A 23,447-nucleotide genomic window follows, 5' to 3' on the forward strand; every position below is an offset into this window, starting at 1 on the left:
AGAGGACCAGGGTTCAATTCCCAGCACCCACATGGCAGCTCACAACTGTCTGTAACTCCAGTTCCAGGGGATCTGACACTTTCACAACCAATGTCCATAAAATAAAATTAAGCAAATTATTTTTTAAAAAGGTTAAAAATTTCCAACCAAATCCTAGAGCTAAACTTACCAGTGCTCGGCATTTATGGCTCAAAAATTATTTTTATCATGGATAAATAATCTCTCATTTTTAAATTTGAAAATTTTCACTTCAAAATTACTGTATGTGAAGTATAATTCTCATACAGAAAAAAAATATGGATGAGAGTAGAGCTTGAGTTTCATTATTGCATAAAGGTAGAATGCTTGGCTAACATGAATGAGGCCCTGGGTTTATAGAAAGTACAGTTTGAACATTCACAAATACACAAATATACACACACATTACTAGCAACAAGATTAACAGAGATTACCTTCCCAGCACCCGGGAAGCCCCTTCATTCGGTCACAAGTCCTTGCACATCACATCACAAGTCCTTGCACATCACCTTAACTTCCAGCATCTCAGTCTTTCCGTTTTGGTTCTTTATAGTGAAAAATTGCAGGATGTCCTATATTTAATTACAAGGGCTGGAGGATAGAGGAGGTTCGAGTCTGGGCAAGGGGCAGTGAGGGAAGTTAATAGCTAACTGCTGTGGGCTCGAGCCAGGGCTCTTCCACATTCTTGAATGAAAGTTGAAATGCTGACTCAAAACCATAGGACTGCAATGACCACTGCATTCTGTCTAGGATGTGCCTGGAGCAAAAATGGATCGTACAGGCTGTCTAGCTATGGCCGATGTAGGTTTTCCTTGTCAAAGTTTCATTTTAATGCTTTCGACTTGGAGGTCCTTACTTTTATCTAGCTCTGCTGCGACTGGTGGGGCTCTTTTTTTTCCCCCATCTGTAATGCACAAACTGCACAAACCTTTTAGTTCGGAGAACTTTTCGTGTCAAGAGTTTTGAGTTGACAGCAGAAATGAACTGGACACTAGGCATGATGACACAGTCTTGTAATTCCAGCCCTCAAGAGGTTGGCACAGGAGGATGGTGAGTTAAAATCCAGCCTTAGCTGCAAGTACCTGGCCAGCCTCAGATATATAGCCAGACCCTGTCTCTACAAACACCAAAAGCCCACAAACATACACACATACAAAACAAAACCAAAAAGGAAGGAGAAAAAAAATGGACTTAACGTGTAACGTGTACTTTTGTGTCTAGCATTTTATGTTCAACTGTAAGTTTCTGTCATTTTCTGTGTTGTTGTCTACAGTTTCAGAGGATCCTTTGTATTACTGTGCAGTGTTTCCATTACACAATATTGATGGTCTAGTCATGACTGATTGTCTGTTGATGGTCTTTTGGGTTATTCCCATTTGAGGACCATTAGGACAGGAGCAGCCATGACACCTTCTTCTGACACCTGTCTGCCTGTACATCACAAGTACAGTTCCTATCGGTTGTGTGACCAAGGACCTATGGGTCACAGAGTGCACAACTGTAACAAACTGTCCTTGTTTTTCAAAGAAGTTGCTTCAGCACCACAATCAAATTCAGTTATGTCACGTGCTTGTCAACACTTGGTGTTTTAGGTCACCATTTTCTGTTTTATTCTGAGGTATATAGAAGCAACGGAAACACGTTTATTTTCTTTGAGACGGGGTCTCTTGTCATTCAGGATGACCTTGACTTCCTGATCTTCTTCCCACCATCTGGGGTCCTAGGATCACAGACATGTTCTCTCACACCACGTTTGAAGCCCGTTTGGATTGCTTTTGGCAGGGCCTTTTCATTTGCCGGTTGATTCCAGATGGTTAAGCATCTCAGACTTCTATTTTGTCCAGTCATACCCTGCGAGCTGCATGAGTTCGTCTTCACTCAAGATTGTTTGGCTCACTCTACCACTCCGATGCTACCAGGTGCGTCCCAGTTAGTGGCAGACTTGTGGGGCTCCTGAAAGGGAAACGGAGAACTCCCATCAGCAGGTTTGCACATCCTGCTCACCTTGGTCTCCTTGGGTACCAAAGGCCTGAGGCTCTGCAAACCCAGCCCGCTCTTTCACCGCCAGCGCAGGGCGGGGCCGGCGCGGGGGAGCATGCGCAGTCGAGGTGGCGCATGCTCTTCTGCGTGGCGGGCGGGAGCCGGGCGCGCCCTTCATCCCAGCCGGAGTGGGCGAGGAGTGTGTCTCCGTGCATCGGGATTCCTAATAAAGTTCGCCAGAAAAACCATAACCGTTCTGCAAGAGCGGAGCGGGTGCGAGGCGTCCGCGGGGAGGAGCCGGGCTCGGTGCTGCGGGCTGTGGGTTCCGGGCTCGGTGCTGCGGGTTCCAGGTTCCGGGCTGCGGGCTCGGTGCCGAGGGTTCCGGGCTGCGGGCAGGAGGTGAGTGCGGCCTGCGCGGCCTCGGCTCGGGGGCTGCGGGCTCCCGGGTGGCGGGGCCGGGAAGTCGCTGTGGGCGGGGACCGGGGCTGCGGCGGGCGGCGCACTCCTCCCCGGTTCTCGTGGGGACAGCCCGCGCGCGGACGGGCTGGACCGCTCCGTGCCATCGCTCCCGGCCGCCGCCCGCCGCTCGGTCCGTCGCCGTGGTTTCCCTGGAGCAGGAACTCGAGTGTGTAAGAACTTCACTCTGGCGGGCGAGGCAGGGTCCGCACAGGGCTGCGCGGCAAGAGCAATTCTGTGCTTTTTGCAAACGCACAGGCTGTTGCCCGACGTAAAAACCAAACCCAGCAACCCGTTACTTAGTTAAGTTGACCCATCCTTTGCTAAGGCGAAAGACTGTATTGGTTGCCAAGTGATTTAGGTTGAGAGGGAAGGATATTTATAATTACTGTCAGTTTTTAATTCAGAATTGTGCCTTTCTAAGAACATGATTATTTTGATGCAGTTTTTTTTATTTTTGTTTTTTAATGTGTGTAATTTGGGACAGGGTCTCACCATATTGGCTTGGCTGACCTGGAACTTGCTATGTAGACAGGCTGGCCTCAAAGCCAGAGATCCACTTGCCTCTTCCTCCTGCATGCTGGGATGCAATGTTTTAATTCTAGTTTCTGAGAATCTCAGCAGTAATTCCCAGAGCTATAAACTGTTCTCACGTCTTTGTTTAAGTTTTATTATTTTTTAACTTTCAAATGATTTAAAAAAAAAAAACTTTTGGAGTTTTAGTTTCATGTAATCACCAATGCAGTCAGGCTATAAAGTCGGTCCTACTGTCTATTAAAACCTCTTGTCTCTTTATATCATACTTCTTATTCTTGATTCCTCGGAGTTACTGATGCTTTCAGAATGTCATTTAAGTGTAACAGTTTGGGATGTTGATAACTTTTTCAGTGACTAAATATAATGCCCTTGCGATTCAAGGTGCATCCATATTGGTTATTTTGGAGACTGTCTATCTATCTATCTATCTATCTATCTATCTATCTATCTTTGAGACAAGATCTCAGGTGGCTCACACTAGACTCAGACTTGCTTCACTAGCCAAGGATAGCCATGAGGTTATGATTTTTCCACCTCTACATCCCAGGTGCTGGGATTACAGATATGTGCTACTATGCCAGGTGTGTGTGTGGTGTTAGGCATGGAATCCAGGGCTTTGTCAAGTTAGGCAAACACTGTGCTATTGAGCCAATTGTCTGTTCCCACATTGTTTCCTGTATGGATAATCCCCCCTCCGTTTTTATTGCTAAGTAGTGTTTAATTAGGTGGATGTGCCAGATATATCTAATTATATTATCCACCCATTGAAGGACATTTGGGGTAGTTTTCAGTTTTAGGTGATTATGTATGTAGATGTGATAGGGCTGGAGAGATGGCTCACTGGTTAAGAGCACTGGCTGTTCTTGCAGAGGACCTCGGTTAGATCCCCACACCCACATGGCGGCTCACAACTGCCTATAGCTGCAGTTGTAGGGAATCTGGTGATGCCTTCACACAGACACGCAGGCAAAACACTAATACATCAATATGTACTAAAATGAAAGCAAGCAAATCTCCCATCCAAGTACTAACCAGATCCAACCTGCCTAGCTTCTGAGATGAGACATGATCAGGATGGTATGGCCATAGATTGGGGTGTGTGTGTGTGTGTGTGTGTGTTCCACAGAGTTTTGTGTGGAACTTCAGTTTTTAGTTCTGTAGGGTATTGAGTTGTGTGATGTTTGGGGATTATACAGGACATCAGCTCTTGGGTTGTAGTATCTTCCGCCGTGAAAACCATTCTCCACAGTGGCCCTGTCACTTTGCATTCCTGCCGGTTCAGTCGCTCCTCCTCTCTTCTGCTTACCCACACACACCCTGGGATGTCATCGGGAATCATGGGCCTTTAACTCATAGCCACAGTTATTGAATGTCTGTCTGCGTACTCACGTGCCATGCACACGCTTGTGTGTCTGCTGTCTGTGTCTTTTGCTCGTTTTTTTAACTTGGTTGCATGTTCTTGTGTTGAGCCTGAGGGTTCCTTCTGAAGCTCTAGATACCAGTCATGTCAGATCCGTATTTTAAAAGTGTTTTTTTCCTAGATGGTGTCTTGTCTATTCATTGCCTTCCTTATTCATCATCGTTTGAAACAACAAATGTTTATATTTATTTCTTTACTTTTGAGAAAGGGTCCTCAAAATGTGTACACAAGTGTAGTCTTGACCTTGTTGCTCTCCTGTGTTCAGCCTCGAAAGTGCAGGAATCTCGGGTGGGCACCACCTTCTGGGCTGGTTCTTTGTTGTTGTTTAGGTGGTTTGGTTTGGTTGGTTTGAGACTTTCTCTTTAGCCCATACTGGCCCGGAACTCACTCTGGCCCGAGGATGAACTTGAGGTTCTGATCCTCCTGGCTCACCTTCCAAATACTGGGATTACAGGTGTGTGCAACCATGCCTGGTTAATGTTTTTACGTCTTGAAATTGTATTATTGTGATGAAATGTGTATGTGTGGGGGGTGTGCACATGTCACGTGCACGTGTGGAGGTCAGAAGACAGCTTCCAGGAGCCAGTTCTCTCCTTCCACCGTGGGATCCGGGTATTGAATTTAAGTCTTGTGTAGCACGCTCTCTTACTTGCTTGTACAGTGGTTCTCACCCTTCCTAATGCTGCCACCCTTTAATACAGTTCTTCATGTTGTGGTGACCCTCAACCATAAAATTATTTTCGTTGCTACTTCATAACTATAATTTTACTACTGTTATAAATTGTAATGTAAATGCTTTTTGGAGATAGACATTTGTCGAAGGGGTTGCAACCCACAGGTTGAGAACCACTGAAGAGCGCCCTGTGTTTTTTAATTTTGTATCTAGTTTACTGGTTTCCCACTCATGTTGTATCTTCTGGTTTCCTGACTAAGAACTCTTTAAACCCAGTCAGGAATATACTCTTCTATAGACTTGCTCTTAAAAGTTGTAGTAACTGTGCCTATGTGGTGGTGCATTTTAAGTTAACTGCATAAGGTGAAGCTTTGCATTTGTGAGCCTTCTCCTCTGCCGCACAGGCATGTGGATCTTCTCTAGCCGGTATCGAACCTTCTTGATTTCGGATTACACGGTTTTAAAATTAGACAGTGCAGTTTCCTCCGACTTTATTTTATGATGATTCTGGGGCCTTAGGCCTGCTGGGCAAGTGCTGTGCCCCTGATCTGCATACCCAGCCTTCTTTTTACTTTTCATTGTGAGATAGTGTCTTGGTAAGTGGCTGGGGTGGTCTCAGGCAGGCCGGGAGCTTGCTGTCCTGCTGTGGCCTCCTGAGTGGTTAGCTCTGTGGCTGTGAGTGGTTAGCTCTGTGGCTGCCCCGCCGCCGGGTTAAGGCTTAGGTTATTAAGACGAACACTCTTACCTAATGGAGCTTTGTTCTGCACTGCCGTAGCTGCCTCCCACAGAGTTCCATGTTGACTTTTCTATTATGCTTGCATATTTATAATATTTTAGATATTATATATATTATAGAGAGAGACAGGGTCTAGCCATATAGCCTAGGCTGGCCTCAGACTCAGGGTCTTCCTGCCTCAGCTCCAACAAGTGCTGGGATTACAGGCCACACCCAGTGACTTACTTTTCTCTAAGCTTCTGTGATCGCTGAATCCCTTAGAAACGTGTTTTTCATTTCAAAATACCAAGGTTTCCCTATTCATTCTGTCACTGGTTTCTGGTGTGAGTTTATTATGTTCAGTGAATACACTGTATGGATTTCAGTATTTTAGATTTGTTGACACTTTTCAAAATATGTATATATTTTATTTTTAAGATTATAATTACATCATTTACCATTCTCTTTCCTCCCTCTGGACCTTCCCATGTAACCCATCCTGCTCTCTTTCAAATTCATGGCTTCTCTTTATTTAATTATTGCTACGTGTGTCTAAATATAACCTGCTCAGTCCATGTCATGTCCCTTGTATGCCTTTGTTTCCGGTGCTGACCATTTGATGTTGGATGACCGGTTGGTGTGCCCTCCTCTCGGTGAAACTGTTTCTCCCGCTCTCAGCGTTCCTTAGTTGCCTGTAGTCCTCTGCGTAGGGTTGACACCGTGTGCACTTTCTCAGTCTATGGTAGCATGTCTGCTGGTGCTGCCGTTGCCTCGCTCATCTGTAGGTGGCCACTTGGTGAAATTCTATGAATGTATCCTCTGACATTCTGAGGAGACGCAGTCTCACAGCAGTATTCTTTGATGGCTCAGAATATGGTCTATCTTGGTAAATCATATACTCAGTGCACTCTAATCCTTTCTTTAAAAGAAATGTTTTTTTTTTTTTTTTTTTTTTGTTTTTTGTTTTTTCGAGACAGGGTTTCTCTGTGTAGCTTTGCGCCTTTTCCTGGAACTCACTTGGTAGCCCAGGCTGGCCTCGAACTCACAGAGATCCGGGGCTCTGCCTCCCGAGTGCTGGGATTAAAGGCGTGCGCCACCACCGCCCGGCTTAAAAGAAATGTTAATGAGCGTTTGGCCTGCACATATGTCTGTATACTATGTGTGTGTGTGTGTGTGTGTGTGTGTGTGTGTGTGTGTGTGTGTGTGTGTATACGTATATATGTGTGTAAGTCAAAGCGTATTGGAGTTAGCATTTTGTCAGTTCCAGTATAAGACCTCTTTTTATATTCCTTTATCTTATTATAATTATCTTAATTATTTTCTTCACATACATTGTAAAGAAAGAGACTAGAAGGCTGTTGCATTTCACAGAATTTTTATATCTACCATGTTCATCCTTTTGAAGTCTGTCTCAGGAACTTCTTTTTGTTCTCTTGGGCAGACTGCAGATGGTCTCAGTTTTTCCTGATCAGAAACTGGCCTGCCTCCTCTTTCACTCCTGAAGGATTTCACTGGGATGTGGCTCTGTGCTGACAGATCATTTCTTTCGGCACCCACAAAGGGTTGTGCTCTTTCTCTTGGCCCTTATGGTTGATGTTGTTATCTGATATCTCTGTAGTCGGTATGGTGGCACACTTCTTCCAAGAAAGCCACACTTCCTAATCCCAGTCAGTGGCAGGAGGGTGTGATATTGGGGGGTTGAACCCAGGGCCTGTGCATAAAAACATGCCCCCTACTTCTGCCCTAAAAGATCCCACCCCTCCCACACAGTGTGATAAAAAACCAAACTCACTGTCTTTCAGTGCTTTGAAGGTGTGTCTTCAGTTGGCAAATATGTATGTTTTGGGTCTGGATTTTGTTAGGTTTGTCTGCCTTGTTTCAGTTAGCTTCTTTGAATTTGTGGGGTTTTTTTTCTAAATTTTGGGGTATTTCAGTCTTTATTTTTTTCCATTGCCTCTCAGCCCTATCCTTTTGCTCTTCCTTGTCCTAACTCTGGTGATACCAATAGTTTTTTTTTTCTCTTAGTTCTTCAGGTCTTTGACGCTCTGTCTTTTTTCCCCCTGTAGTGTGCCGTGTTGTTCGGATTGGCTATTTTCTACTGTATGATCAAGTTTCCGTTTCCTCCCTCCATTCTCCCTGTTCTGCCGTTGAGTCTCTCCATTGAGCCTTCTGTTACAGTTATTTTCACTTGTAAACTCTGATTCGTCTATGTGTCTGTCTTAACTAAGACTTGTCTTCCATCGAAACTGAGGGTGGGAAGGGATGCCCTGTTAAGAGGCACCCATGATGACACCCACCGGGTTTGTCCTTTTCGGGAGGAGGAGAGGCACTTTGTAGTACTGTTCCTCCCGTGGTCCCCACTGACGCTGCAGTGGGTGGGAAGATGACCTCATTGCCTCTGAGGGATGGTGAAAGGTGAAGCTTTCTAATAGGCCTCCTCTGTACCCCCTTCCTTCCAAAAAAGAGATGTAAAGGTGGTGAGCAACGAGACCTGGTGGATGGAGTGGGCATCTCAGTTCCCTGTGTGGTCTCTAAGATGCAGGGTGGTGGTGTGGGTGGAAAGGGACACCTGCTTCTCTTCCCATCCGAGTTGTAAGTCGGCCTTTGGCACTGCGGTGTCGTCATGAGGGTGTGTTTCCTGTCTTGGCTTCTTGCTCAGCTACCCCCTTCCTGGTCCTGTGGCTAAAGAGAGTAGCCTTTTATTGAGGTCTTCTTGTTTGTTGATTATTTGACTTCTTCATAATCTAGTCTGAGAAATGAAAGAGAAAAAGAACTCAAAGTGAATTCACTTTTATTCTGTTCCTTGTGTCTGCAGCTTATAGCCCATTGTCCTCTCTGTTTTTCAGAGGCCTATGTGCCCTTTATGTAAAGTGCAGAGATTTTAGTTATGCTTGGAGACTGGAACAAAAAATGTCCGGACTATCAGAAGTGTCTCTGAAGTCTATATATTTATATTATTATTTATTTTTGTGCATGTGTATCTGTGCACTTGGGAGTGTGTGTTCAAGTGTCTGTGTGCATGCACAGAGGCCAGATGAGGGCGTCAGGTGTACTTCTGTATCATTCCCCACCTGTCACTTTGAGGGAGGACCTCTCTCGGAACCGGAGACTTTCATTTTCTTAGCTAGACGGTAAGCCAACAAGCCCCAGCAGTTCTTTTGTCTTCAGCCTCCCTGTATCTGGGGTTGCAGGTATGTGGGAGACACCCCGCTCTGTTACACAGGTGTTGGGATCTCAGGGTTGGTCCCCAGGATTGTAAAGGTGCACTCATAACTGCTGAGTCATTTGTGTAGCGGAGAGACTGAGTGAGAAACAGCGTGTGCATATTTATTGAGTGTGTGTGTGTGTGTGTGTGTGTGTGTGTGTGTGTGTGTACACGTACATACAAGACAGGGTTTCTTTGTGTAGCCCTGGCTGTCCTGAAACTCACTCTGTAGACCAGGCTAGCCTCAAACTCACAGAGATCTGCCTGCCTCTGCCTCCTGAATGTTAGGATTAAAGGTGTGTGTCACTACTGCTTAGCTGAGTATATATGTTTAAAAGGATAAAATACAAGGTTTTTCTTGCTGCAGTTTTGCTGTAGACATTATTGATTTTTTTTTCCTTTTTGTAACTTCACAGCTTCTAGGGTGAAGAATTGTGAGGTAGAGGAAGGGAAGTTGACTTCCTAGAACCGAGCCAGTGTGCACGGCAGCTGGATGAAGGAGGTCAGATCTGGGTAAGAACCGGAGCTGTGTGTTGTCACTTTGGTTCTCTGAGATGCCGTCTCACCGCGTAGCCCATGCCAGCCTGGCACGTGCAGCTGCCCTCCAGCCTCAGTCGGCCTTCTGAGGGCTGGGAGAATGGCGTTTGCCACCTCACCTGCTGTGTGGGAGCCCGTTCTGGGGTTCCTCGTGGCTTTACCCAGCAGGTCCGAATAGAGGATGATCAGGACCACGGGCCTGAGTGCAGGTGTCTGAGATGGCCTGCACTTGGCTGTGCTGGGGGAGGAGGTCTTTTGCTCCACCCCTTGGCGTCTCTATAAAAACCCTGGACCAGAGACAGTCCGGGCCCGTTGGAATAGGTTCCAGGCCCTCTCGAGGCTATCCTTTATTTTCTATCTGTTTATCTCCGCAAGATTCTCCGCTATAAATCCTTCTATCTAATATTTCCTGCTGCTCGCACTCAAGAAAACTCTGGGAAGCTGTGGGGGTGGTGGGTAAACGCCCCACAGAATGGCGCCGTGAACAGGGACTAAAGAAAAAGGAAAAAAAAGGGACTCAAGAAAAAGGGAAAAAAGGGACTAAAGACAAGGACAAAAAAAGGGGGGACTAGAGACAAATGAACAGGGACTAAAGACAAAGTAATAGGGACTAAAGATAAAGGAAAATAATAGTTTTAATACAGAGTTTTTGGTGAAAGTGCTGAGTCAGCTCTGCCAGTGGAAAGGCATGCCGGTGTTATGGAATATATATATTTTTATATATATATATTTTTGGTGAGGCAGGGGTTTTATCCTCGAGAGAAAAGGAAAGCGGACTGGAAGGATGTCCGATGCTGCAGCGAAATTCTCTTCTGTCAAAATTTTCTATCTTCTATCCCTTTCTCAATTTCTATCTGTGATAAGTATAAGGTATAGGGTAGTAATATAGTTGAGGAAAAACTTAGAAGTGTAAGATTGTGTAGGAAAAAATAAGTAAGGCAACTAGACAGAAAAACTCTTCAATTTTCTAACTTTGGGGGCTTTGAAAGCAAACTGGGGGAAAAATCTTTCTTTGGGCTTTTCGGGTAGTAAAAAAGCTCTTCTTTGAGCTTATGGGGAAGAAAAAGTTTCCTATGGAAGCTTTTGACCTGGGGACAGCTGAAATGCTAAGTCCAAGCAGCAGGAGAAAGTAATTTCTCCCTGAGGCAAAAATGGGGGTGTAAGAAGTCAAAGTTTAAAGTTGGGGAGTTTTGGGTAATGTTGGTCTTTCTCCTGGGGGGGGGGAACCTTTCTCTTAAACTATAAAGCTTTTCTTGAAAAATTTGGGGGGAAAATCTCTCTAAAAAGCCTTAATCTTTTTCAAAAGCTCTTAAAAACTAAATTTGTCCTTCTGGGAGATGACAAAAATTAGAATCACCTGAAGAGATTAGTATGGGGACCACCTGTGATTAGCTCTAAGGGAAAACAACAAACTTAAGACAGCAAAACCTCTTAGTTCTTTCAAGCTTTAACAATCCTCCCTGCAATGCAGGAGGCAGGAACAAGTTTCTAAAAACCCCTTCTAAGCTCTGTCTATTCAAGTTAGTAAAAGCCAGTGGGTCAGAGTCCCCTGAGGGAAACGCTTGGGGAGAGCAAGGGTGAAGAGCTGCAGAGAGCCCAAAAGGGCAGGAAACTTGACCTGAGAAAAGCAAAAAAGCCAAGCTTTTCAGTTACAGCCGAGCTGAGGCAGCAAAGGTTTTGAGTGAGCATTTCAGAATGAAAAGGTGCTCCTAATCGCCCTAATGCAAAGATCCCCTGAAGCAATGCAAACTGTTAGCATTGTATCCTCGCTTCTGACCAAAAGCCCAGGGGCAACTGGCCAGTGTCTGAGTTGGAGTGCATTTCGGGGATACTAGGGTTCCTGCGTTGTAAACTTCCTGGAGCACAGAGCTGAGGCAGGAAGGTGCAGGACCCAGGGGAAGATTGCTAATGAACAAACAAAGCTAAAGCTGGTGGGAACCGCACGGTTGTCCACTTTCCTACAAGTCCCGAGTTGATAGGTCCAAAGCTGTAAAAAGAAATCTGAGAAAAGCTTTCCTATCAGAGTAAGGACCTTTCTGGGAAAACAGTAAAACTGAACTGTGTCTGAAGCAGTTGTGCTGCCGAGTCAGAACACTGTCTGGGGAAAGAGCCCAGCCAGGGCAGAACAGAACTAACCAGGAGTAAAGCTCTCTTTTCTGTCAGAGAAAGCACCTCTTTGAGAAAGCTTTGTTTCAACTGACTCCGATGAAATGAGAGAGTGTAGCCCTGAGGGGTAATTGCCTCTGGCATAAGCTCTGTCCTTGAGCACCTAGACAAGCAAATACAACCCACTGGGGGACTGGGCCAGGTGAAGGCCTGATGAGGCAAAACACCTGTCCTAATGGGAGTTTAGAGATGGCAAAAACCTCCCTTATTAGATTTTCAGTCTGTATGCAAACCACACAGACCCCGAAAACAGAAACGGACAAAAAACCCCTACCTTCAGTAGCAGGGAAAGTCGCCGCTGTAGTGTCGGAAACTGTTTCTGGGGTAGAAGGGGATAAATTGAGACCAAACTGGGAACTGTCTGGGAGAAAGACTCTGAAGAAACAGAGAAGGGACATAATCCTCCCCAGAAAATATGTGACCTGAAAAAGCTGCTAGAATTGGAGGCGGCAGATTCAGGGGGAGAGAAAAAGCCCCTACCTCCAAAGGCAGCTAGCAGAGGAACAGAGCCACAGACAGATAGCTGAAGCTCTGCATCTGGGTGGGGAAGGAACAAGCAAAATGAGAATAAGATCAGTGGGAGAAAATCTCTCTGCAAGAGCTATGGAAAAGCTGTTGTACATGATCTTGTTTTTCACTGACTGGCTAAAACAAACACAAGCCCCGAGGAAAGTTGCTATCAGAAATGCCAGCCTCAATGCGTGCTAACGAGGCAGGTGCGGTTCTGATCCGGGGCCAGTGTCAGATGAAGTTGAAACGCCTGTTAAAGCCAGCTGAGGAGAACAGAAACCTCCCAATGTGCCAAAGCTGAAAATGTAAAATGCTTGTTCAAATCTCCCGTTGCAAAAGCAAAAAACTTTGTTCAAACCTCCCGGGCAAGAATTTGTAAGCAAGTCTGGTAAAAGAGAACCAGTTGACTCTCGAACACGATAAGAAATATCGAAAAACGATATAAGGGACTGATATAAGGGACTGATATGGGACTGATATTATTATGGACTGATTGATATAAGGGAAATGCATTCTGGGAAAGGTAGTTTTTCCGCTAAAGATGGCGACATTGCCCTGAAACACTTTTGTCAGCTCGTAAATACATTCATGGTAAACTTAAAATACAGCTTTTAAAAGAATGAATAGGAAAGTCGTCTAAGTTTAAGTATCAGTTCCGATGAAAAATTGAAAGGATACGGAACTAGGTGCTTCGCAGTTTGGGGCTCCATTGGTAGAATGCCTTATTTACCCTAATAGCTGTACAAGTTCTACGGCAGTTGGATGACAAAAAGCTACCTTTAAGAGCAAACAAGCCACTTTAAAATCCTTAAAATACCACCTAATAGCTGTGCAGTTTTTGGTGAAGAGCTTTACAGCAGCTAAATAAGATAATTTCACCCTCAGTGTGAAGTTTTTCAGTAGAGCAAACCAAAAGTACTGCTGTGATAGAAACGTTTGTTTGAATTAAAGTTCTTAGGGGAGCTATTATGAATTTGGGTGAAGGGACAGCCTCTAGTTAAAGACCGTTTACCGTTGACAGTGCATCTCTGCTGGTTCGAAAAGGCCCACTCGCAACTTTGGGGTGTGGCTTTGTCCGGAGAATGTTACAGTACCCGAGCAACAAGTATCACAACTCTATAATGACAACACTCACTAAATCCCAGTGCTTTATAACAAAACTGACTATGAACTCTAAACTTTAGAAATGATGTACGCACTTCCTGTCTAGTTAGAGAATCTTTATAATAGAGATAGTGATAATAATTAAGAGTAAGAAGTAGAGCCGGGCGGTGGTGGCGCACGCCTTTAATCCCAGCACTCGGGAGGCAGAGGCAGGCGGATCTCTGTGAGTTCGAGGCCAGCCTGGGCTACCAAGTGAGCTCCAGGAAAGGCGCAAAGCTACACAGAGAAACCCTGTCTCAAAAAACCAAAAAAAAAAAAAAAAAAAGAGTAAGAAGTAGAAAAATGAAAATAAGATATGTGAGTTTGTAGAAATTCTGTCTTGTTATATCTGTGTTAAGAAATCTTTAGGTGTTTGCTAAGTTAGATATATGCTAATGGTAGCCTATATAAGTTTGTAAAATAGATCTATAGAGTTCCTTTAAGAATATAAGCTTGCCGGGCGGTGGTGGCGGCGCACGCCTTTAATCCCAGCACTCGGGAGGCAGAGCCAGGCGGATCTCTGTGAGTTCGAGGCCAGCCTGGGCTACCAAGTGAGTCCCAGGAAAGGCGCAAAGCTACACAGAGAAACCCTGTCTCAAAAAAACCAAAAAAAAAAAAAAAAGAATATAAGCTTGTAAGAAGTATCTAAGGTAGTTGTAAGACATGCAGTAATAAGCTTGTAAGATGTTAGTTGTAAATGTAAGTTTAAATAAGAAATAAGATGGAATGAATTTAAGTATATAAGAATTAAGAAATATATTTGCTAAAGTAGTTCTATAGTTTCCTTAAAGTATAAATAAGTATATGTTAATATGTTGTATGTGAGTTTGTAAAAACGTGTAAATGTTGAATGAGTCTAAATGCTTTGCAAGGCAAAAAATGTTATATGTGAGTTTGTGAAAAAGTGTATGTAAATGTTAAGTGTGAGTCTATTAATGTAAATGGTGAAAACACCTGAGACATAGAAGATAGTGTCCTAATAGACTGCAAAGTAGGCAGTCTGAATGGTTTCAAAAGCTCCAGAAGCCGCTAAGAAGCTAAGAATGGCGAACGCCAGAACCAGCACAAGGCATCCGCAGCTGAGATCCGTGGAATATCAACGCAGCACAGAAAAACCTGAGCTAAGAGCAAAAACGGTGCAGTTTAAAATATTACTATACTAAAAAGGTCGGTCTGTGAGAACAAAAGTTGCAGAGACGCTTGTTTGAACAAAAATTATTAACTGCAAAAAGTTTTGGTTGAAAAACGTCTCTTCATATTTGGAAGTGAAAGCCTGATACCAGAATTTATTTCTTGTTTGAACTTTTTGAACTTAAAATGAAAAAAAATTACAAAAACATTTTGGTTATGGATTTCTTCAAATTTGGAAGGCTAGTACCAATATTTATCATTTGAATTTTGGTACTTAAATGAAATGAACAATAGAGATTTCATTGCAATGGGACAATTTTGAGCTTACTTATAGTAATGACCTAGAAACAGTTTTCTGGAATTGGGTTAAAAATGGAACTGTTTAAATGAAGAAATGTATTTCTACTTAGAATCAAGATGCAATTTTGTGTATGCGTTATATGCTTTATTAACTGGTGATTTATGAGTTGTTTTGTGGAACTGTTTATGTAAAAATGGAATTACTTATGGAACTGGTTTTGTGTTACAAATGGAACTGTTTAAACAGATAAGTTTGGGTTCCTCTAACTAGATTTGAGACTTTGTTTTAAAAATTATAAAGAAAAGGAGGAGTTATGAGATTGAATTATGTTCACAGAAACCTATTGATATTAATGCACCCTGGTTTTGTGGAATTGAGGAAATGTTTGTTTGTGAATTCATCGAAGTTTTTCCTATGTTCTGTTAACAAGAAAATTCAAATGACTGAGTTAAAGTTGTAAGACGGAGAAAATTGTTAACTATATATAGCACCATATATGCTAATTCAAATGGTTCTGTTAAGAGTTTGCTTTGAGTTGTAAGATTGAGAGAATTGTGACTATGTATAGCAATATTTATGTTAACCTGTTAATGGTAATGATGAAGCTAAGGGATTCTTTAAGTTTGTAGTCGCCTTAAGAGTTTTGGTTTAGAAAGGGCTTGAGGCAGCTAAGACTGCTGTGGTCACCTTGGACCTAATTCAAAAGAGAAATGCCATCTATATCATCCTCTACTCCCATACTGGGAGGAGTAACAGCTATGGAGATTGCTGTAAGCCATTAATAGTTATTTTTTTATATATTAAGAAAGGGGGACCTGTGGGAGCCCGTTCTGGGGTTCCTCGTGGCTTTACCCAGCAGGTCCGAATAGAGGATGATCAGGACCACGGGCCTGAGTGCAGGTGTCTGAGATGGCCTGCACTTGGCTGTGCTGGGGGAGGAGGTCTTTTGCTCCACCCCTTGGCGTCTCTATAAAAACCCTGGACCAGAGACAGTCCGGGCCCGTTGGAATAGGTTCCAGGCCCTCTCGAGGCTATCCTTTATTTTCTATCTGTTTATCTCCGCAAGATTCTCCGCTATAAATCCTTCTATCTAATATTTCCTGCTGCTCGCACTCAAGAAAACTCTGGGAAGCTGTGGGGGTGGTGGGTAAACGCCCCACACTGCTGGGTTTAGATTTGTTCCCGAGCGTTCAGGAGACCGAAGCTTCAGGGCAGTAAAAGGCTGGGAGATGAACTCTTGGATTCATTCTAGAACACCGAAATTGTATTTTCAGAGCACAGGATCCAAACATCACCGCCCTTTAAAGTTTTCCTCGGTCCCAGCATCAGCCACAGGCCAGAGGCACTGACATAGATTCATGGTTCTAACCTTTACTTGGCGTAAAATCACATGGGCGGGGGGAGCGTATCCATCTGGGCTCTTTAAGGAGCAAATGTCAGGATGGAACTAGCAGTGCAAGAGGCTTGCACTACTCTTCAAAACTAGACTCAAAGGCTACCGCTCTGAGGTTTCTGATTATATATGGCTAGATCTCCGCAAGTACTTCTAGAAGATTCTTAGGACCATACAAGTTTATGAAGTACCTGGGGCGAGTCTGGAGGCTCAGGACTATTTTTACATTTCAGGTTCAATCCGTGTAGTAATGAATTCAGTTAAGGGAGCCGAAATATAATAGCCAAGTAGGCATGTCATTTTAAGAACTATAGGAAATTGACTTTCTATTCTTTTGAGTGTAAAGTATGCATATTCTATTACCTTGATTATCTGGTAAACTATAACTGGTCTCAAACCAAAGAATCTGTGGCATGAGATGATCTGTGCGGCACTCATTGTAATGTGAGGACTGAGCAGTTAACCAAGAGCTCAGTGAGACACCTGACTGCACTTCATCACATAAAACGTTTCTTTGGGGTGCTTTTATAAAAGGACACCTCTAAGGTTGAAAAGCATGTTTCTCGGGTTTGTCTCTAATAATGCATTTATTGTTACAACATGTGGGATTGTATTACACAAAATGAAGGTTTGTGTGTGTAACTCACACATTGCTAAGGTTTTCACATGTATCCTTCCTTGGTCAACAACTCTGTGAGATGAATATTGTTGCCAGGAAACTGAGTCTTGGAGAGGCTAAGTAATAAATTCAGTACTTCAAACGCTTAGTCTTCGTCTCTGAAAAAGAATTGTGCGGATAAGGTATCAGTGTTTGCCTTTCTAAGGTTAACAAGGGAAAAGGTGGATTGGGAGCCCCGGCCTTTGCATAGATTATTGCAATGTAATGGTTTTTGTTTTTTGTTTTTTTGTTTTTGGTTTTTTGAGACAGTTTCTCTGTGTAGCCTTTGCGCCTTTCCTGGAACTCGCTTTGTAGACCAGGCTGGCCTCGAACTCACAGAGATCCGCCTGCCTCTGCCTCCCGAGTGCTGGGATTAAAGGCGTGTGGCACCACCGCCCGGCTGCAATGTAATGTGACTGTTTCTTGATAAAAGTGTTTTTATTTTAAGCTGTAGGTTTGCAGAGGCGATCTGACCACCTGGAACTGGAGCTGGTTCAGAGACCGTTTCTGTGGCGAACATGTTGGAGGAAGACGTGGAAGTAGCCATTAAGATGGTGGTCGTGGGGAACGGGGCCGTCGGAAAGTCCAGCATGATCCAGCGATACTGCAAAGGCATTTTCACAAAAGACTACAAGAAGACCATTGGGGTCGACTTTTTAGAGCGACAGATTCAGTATGTACTCGGCCTTTTATCCTTCGTTCTGCTTTGTAAAGTGCCTGAGACTCTACCGGAATGAGGAACTTCCGGTCCAAGCCGGGCAGCAGGGCTCAGTGGCTCACGCAGCAGTTAGTGCTGTTGGGTTTGGTTGTTGGTTTTGTCCAGTTTTTTAAACAAGGCCTTGCGTTGCCCACACTGGCCTTGAACTTGCTCTGTAACCAAGGATGACCCTAAACTCCCCATCCTCTTCCTTCTACCTCCCAGGCACTTGTATTACACAGGCTTCTGCTGCCACACCTGCCCATACTTTTGTTTTTGGGACGGGCTCCTGCTGTTGTGGCTCAAGCTGGCCTCAGTCGGCTGCTCTCCTCCTCCTCCTCCTCCTCCTCCTCCTCCTCAGCCTCCCCAGTGCTCGGATTACAGGTGTGTGCCATCACGCCGGGCCTGGGGCGCTCTCAGGTCGGTTTTGTTTTGTTTGTCTGTTTGTTTTATCATATACTTTAATCTTTGGCTCTTTTTTTTTCTTGTAATTTCCCCCCCTTTCCTCTAATGTTTTTCATTTTTTTCTTCACTCCTTCCCCTCTCCCTTCTGTATGTTTTATATTTATTAGTGACACCTTGGGGACTTGATAAACACAAACCGGCCCTGACTGATTTCTCCCTGCTGGGTTGTTTAGACGGAGCATTTCAGCTGTCCTGAAATTTTCTTTTGAGAGGCTCCTTTGTTTAAATTGCCTCTGTCTTTTAATTTTATTTTTTTGAGTCGGGGTCTCATGTAGGTTGATTGGGGCCTGAAGTTGCTCTGTAGCAAAGGCTGGTCTTGAGTCCTGATCCTCCTGCCTCCACCTTCTCAGTGTCTAGAATTACATTTGCTCACCAAATGTTTCCTTTAAAAAACTGAACCACACTGTATGGAAGTTAAAGATACAATAACATACTTTTATGCTAAAGAACTGAAAGAATACGGGTTTGGGAGTATTAAACTTGCCCACAGAAAGGAACGCCTATTTCAGTAAATCCAAGTGGACTCTAAAATCCTTGGGAGTGATGCTTTTTGTCACTGATGTTGGGAACCTTCCAGGCTCCTCTGGGTTGGACCCTGACTCGCTGCCCACTTACTAGCTTGCAGCAGAGATAATGGTCATCACTGACTCTGGTCTGCTTCCCTAACACTTACTTTAAGGAGACTCATTCTGTCTTGATGATATTTGTGTTTTGTACTTGTACCTGAAACAAAAGTCAGTATTTTGGATATGAGTTGATTTTCATTATCCATAGGCTTTTTAAAAGCAGATTTATTTTTAGTTGTGTGGTGGGTGGTGGGCTTGTACACATAAGTGCAGATGCCTGCGGAGGCCAGAGGCAGCAGTTCCCTTGGAGCATGAGTTACAGACAGTTGTGAGCCGCCTCATGTGGGTTTGGGGAGTGGAGTGATAAGTGCCTGCTGTGAACACTGAGGCCCCATTCCTGCCCTTCCTCATAGGCTCTTTGTTTGTTTGTTTGCTAAAAATTATTTGTAACCCCAGAGTCACTGCGTAGTGGTCACTTATTAGATAGACAGAGGGCTACAGAAACATTGGAGTTGTCCACCATGCACATTCCCAGCTGTGGTCCAGCAAGGTGGCCCTTCTTGTGTTAGCCCTTATACAGTAAACATGTCCTGTTTTGTCTTGTGTGGTGCTACCTTCTCACGCTCCCCTTCATTCTGGTGAGTAGTGGGCTGTCTCGCCTGGCCTCCAGCCGTACTCCAGCGCTACAGCTCTGTCTGGTGCTTCTGAGCGCAGGAAGGCTGTGTGCGCCTTATGGAGAAGACCACTGTTAGATAAGTGTTGTTCGTACAGGAGTTACAGCGGTCTTTCTCTCTGCTGCTGCTGCGGCAGGGCATGAGTTCAATGAATAACATATAATAAGGTGTCTTTAAGTAGAAACACTTAAAAACAAGGTCAGATGTTGATCAGTTAATGAAAAAAAAAACAGTAGTTCCTTTTTTGTTTTGAGACAATGTCTTACAATAGAACACAAACTCAAGATTGTCCTGCCTCAGAATCCGGGTGCTGGGATGACAGTTGTGCATCATCACGCTGGTGCCCAGGAACCTGACCTTGTGTCATCTCCAGGAATAGGACGGCTCTGTATTTGCTAATTTCATATTCACAATAACATAACATAACATAATAACAGTGGTAAAGCACATGACTAGCACTGACTAGCATGCAAAGGGTCCTGGGTCTGACCTCCAGCACCACATAGTGGTCCAGGCCACAGCTGCCGAGGTGAGAATCACCTGACAAAGCAGAGGTCTGCAAGCAGGCTGCTTCCTTCCCGGTTCTCATCCCTTCCACAGGGCACCGAACCCCATTGAGAGTGGCGTAAGAAGAGGAGAGATGATCCGACCCAAGGATCCCCCTCCCAGTTCTGCTGATCTTAGAGCCACTAGGCCATTGTAGAAAACACTGACAGACAGAGAATGATGTCTTAGCTGTGCTTTCACTACTGGGAACAGCCCCATCATTTCAAATTATTTCACTCTCACTTTTTCAGTTTGAAAAATAAAAACGTACATAAATCCTTTTCATTTTGTTTGGAATAAATTCATCTCTTGTTTCAGAGTTAACGATGAGGATGTCAGGCTAATGTTATGGGACACCGCAGGCCAGGAGGAATTTGATGCGATCACGAAGGCGTACTATCGAGGTAAAATACAAAACTTACTCTTTGGGCTAGATAAAGAACATTGCTTTTTTGGTGTCTTACTTAGGGTTTCTGTTGCTGTGATAAAATGCCATGACCAAAAGTAATAGTGGGAGGCAAGGGTTTATTTCCTCTTCCAGTGCTCAGGTCGTACTCTGTCACAGAGGGAAGCCAGCGCAGGAACTCAAGGCGGGAACTGAGGCAGAGACCATCGAGAAGTGCTGCTTACTGGCCCGCTTTCTCCTACCATCCAGGGTCACCTGCCCACAGTGGGCTGGGCCCTTTCACATTAGTCATTAAGTAAGAAATGCCCCACAGACTTGCTTGCAGACCAGTCTTATGGAGGCATTTCCTGAGTTAAGATTCTCTCTTCCCAGACATGGCTGGGTTTGTGTCAAGTTGACAGTCCCAACCAGCACACTTTGTTTTTATCTTATTCTTTAAGAACAAAATAGGCTGGGGTGTAGCCCTTTGTTACAGTGGTTACCTAACATGCACTGAGCCCTGAGTTCAATCCCCAGAACCAGAAAATAACAGCAACAATAACACAGATAGTGTTGGCCAGGTGTGGTGGCACACACCTGGCATTTTAGCACTAGGGAGGCAGAACCAGGGGCAGAACAGGAGGATTATGGCAAGTTTTGAGTCCAGCCTGGTCTGTTCCAGCTATATATATATATATATATATATATATATATATATATATATATATATATATTGACTTGTCTCAAAAAAAAAAAAAGAAAGAAAGAAAAAAGAAAGAAAGAAAGTTAATTTGAGAGGATTTTCAAAAGCTCCGATTCAGAATCCTTCTAAAGATCTTGTGAAGAAGCACGTCTTTGTACTGTAGACAGATTGTCCCACCATAACGTCACAATATGCCTATAGGTCATGGAGACAGAATCAGCCACAAACTGGCTTATCAGTTTCTTTCATGTCTCCTTCCAGACAACATTGGCATCTGGTTTATTTTCTTCTCCATAATTGTATTTATTTTTATGGTTTTGGTGCTGCTGGGGATTGAAGCCTGGGCCGGGCACATACTCTTAGATTCTCCTGCCTCAGCCTCCTGGGTACTAAGGTTATAGCACTGTACCACAGGGCCTGTCTACTTTAGGAGTTTTTGGGTAATCACAAATCATACCATTTCTCTTTAATATGTTTATAAAATCTGTTCTTTGCCAGAGCTAAAAAAAGCCCGTAATGTTGTTGCTTGCATTCTGGACATGGTGTTTAAATTCCTTTCTACTGTTTCCCTTGGATAAAAAGGCTTTAAATAGCTTTGGTTTCTGTAAATTTATCATTTTAACTTAAAATGGCTGTAAGTTTATAAATAGGATCCTGTTAAAAGCTGGTCATAATAATGTAACTAACTGTTCATCTAGTTATGTTAAAACAGCAAGGAGGGCAGGGAATTGGTGGGTCTTCAGTTGTTTCAGCTTCTTTTTCTTTTTTGTAAATTTTTGTAAGTTACAAAGGTGAACATTTGTCACAGTACGGACTGAATTGGAGAAGAAACAGTAGCAGCTCTGCTTCCACCTGAGAGATGCTTTATTCAGCATCCCTCGGTGGTTTCTTTGGGGTTCCGTAAGATCACTGAAAACAGAAAAGCAATTTCAAATTGGCTTAAGCCACAAACAAGCTGTATTGATTTGATTAATAGAGAAGTCTGGAAGTAGCATATCCTTTAGCTGTTAATTTTTAAGATTTAGCTGGGTGTGGTTTATGCCTGTAATCCTAACACCCAGGAGACAGAACAGTATCTGAGTTTGAGGCCAGCCTGATCTACATAGTGAGTTCCGGGCCAGCCAGGGCTACATAGAGACAAAGAGAGACCCTGTCTCCAAAAAAATGGAGCCTCTCCTAGATTAAGGTTGATAGTCCCAGTGTTTGTTTTCTGTGTTGTTTTTGTTCCCCTTTAGTATTTGGGGTGTGTGTGTGTGTGTGTGTGTGTGTGTGTGTGTGTGTGTGTGTGTATGTGTATGCGCACACACATGTGCACAGACGTTGGGGAGATCAGAGGTGTGGATCCTCGGAAGCTGGAGTTACAGGTGGTTGTTAGTTACACGCCCTGGGTGCTGGGAGCCAAACTTACATCCTCGGGAAGAGCCACTCAGCACTCCCAGCTGCTGAGCCGCCTCTCCACGTGCTGTCTTGTAAGCAGGTTACAACAGCGTGAATCACATGGGAAGCCACTTGGGATCCCGTGCAGTCCCTCCAGAACTCTTGAGGAAGTGTGCTCTAGGTGATAGCAGACAGTGCTTCCAGTCCCCACAGAAAGGGGCAGTCAGCGAAGGAGATTTAATCACGCTCCTCGTTGTCCTCCTTCTGTGACTTAATTTACGAGAGAGGGAAATGTCCATCTCCTCTACCCTGCAAGGATCTTAGCTTTACACAGCGTGCACATTTATGTTTTATGTGACACAGGAATTTCATGAAAACCCAAAGAAACAGTTAAACGTTAGTGCCTTTGGTCGTAGAGTTCATGAAGAAGGAGTCCTGGGAACAGATGGTAGGAAAGCGGGCCAGGTGATTTATTGACATCCCTCTCTGTGCCCACCACCTTTAGAGACAGAGTCCCTTCCCACTTGAGTGTTCGTGTCCCACATTTAGGAACAAGACCAGAGACCCAGGTTTTGTGACCTGCTCCAGGGGCAGTTCTCCACAGTGCAGCACTGTGTTCTGGGGTCACATGTTCTGGACTCCTCCATTGCTGTCTCTGAAATTTACTCCTCTTCTGCATTTGAGATTCATGTGCATGCTTTGTTGTGCTACTGTGGGGAGCGCGGCTCCTTCCCAGTTGCAGTCCTTTCATAGGTGACTCTTGCCCGTTGTCCTGCCCACTGCCCCACCCCACGTGGGTCTTGTTCTTCATCCCGCCCACCTCCCTACTCCATGTAGGTCTGTCCACTTTGCTCTCAGCCACTGTCTTTCCCAGGCTTGAATTCAAGTACTAGCTGTCCAGAGGGTTGTCCCTCATTACATCTGTGGACATCCACACTAGGCCCACAATGAAGAAGATGGTGTCAGTACCTCAAAGTAAACGGAGATGGTTTATTCTGGAGCCAAATACCAGTGACCGTGGCCCAGGAACACAGATTCGGGTTGTTCCTGTTGGGTTCTAATCAGTTTCATGAAGTAACATGAAAAAAAAAGTATAAATCATACTTTCCAGATACATGGATGAGAACATCAGGTTGGCGGATTCAGCAAGTGGGGGAGATCTCTGATACAGGCCGCAGATGCTGACAGCAT

At 44.2% G+C, this 23,447-nt stretch overlaps 2 protein-coding genes across 15 annotated transcripts in view; one reads left to right on the plus strand and one right to left on the minus strand.

The window, feature by feature from the left end:
• Prim2 (DNA primase subunit 2) overlaps positions 1-2,094 on the minus strand; it is a 306,703-nt gene extending 304,609 nt beyond the window's left edge. For 4 of the 12 annotated variants that reach the window (XM_076557989.1, XM_076557988.1, XM_076557977.1 and 1 more), the window contains exon 1: positions 2,023-2,094. The gene's annotated coding sequence lies outside the window, so the exon portion shown is untranslated. The remainder of the gene's footprint in view (positions 1-2,022) is intronic. The other 8 variants (XM_076557987.1, XM_076557976.1, XM_076557981.1 and 5 more) reach the window with 5 other exon arrangements.
• Positions 2,095-2,256: 162 nt separating this feature from the next.
• Positions 2,257-23,447, plus strand: part of Rab23 (RAB23, member RAS oncogene family) — a 43,394-nt gene continuing 22,203 nt past the window's right edge. Inside the window, exons 1-4 of one of the 3 annotated variants that reach the window (XM_006993380.4) lie at positions 2,257-2,397; positions 9,421-9,517; positions 17,292-17,516; positions 20,110-20,195. In XM_006993380.4, coding sequence (XP_006993442.2) covers positions 17,362-17,516; positions 20,110-20,195 — 241 coding nt within the window. In that variant the 5' untranslated portion in view covers positions 2,257-2,397; positions 9,421-9,517; positions 17,292-17,361. Of the gene's footprint in view, positions 2,398-2,487; positions 2,628-9,420; positions 9,518-17,291; positions 17,517-20,109; positions 20,196-23,447 lie in introns of those variants that run through there. The other 2 variants (XM_042265616.2, XM_042265617.2) reach the window with 2 other exon arrangements.

This window comes from Peromyscus maniculatus, chromosome 21 (genome assembly GCF_049852395.1).
Source record: "Peromyscus maniculatus bairdii isolate BWxNUB_F1_BW_parent chromosome 21, HU_Pman_BW_mat_3.1, whole genome shotgun sequence".
Classification (NCBI taxonomy): domain Eukaryota; kingdom Metazoa; phylum Chordata; class Mammalia; order Rodentia; family Cricetidae; genus Peromyscus; species Peromyscus maniculatus.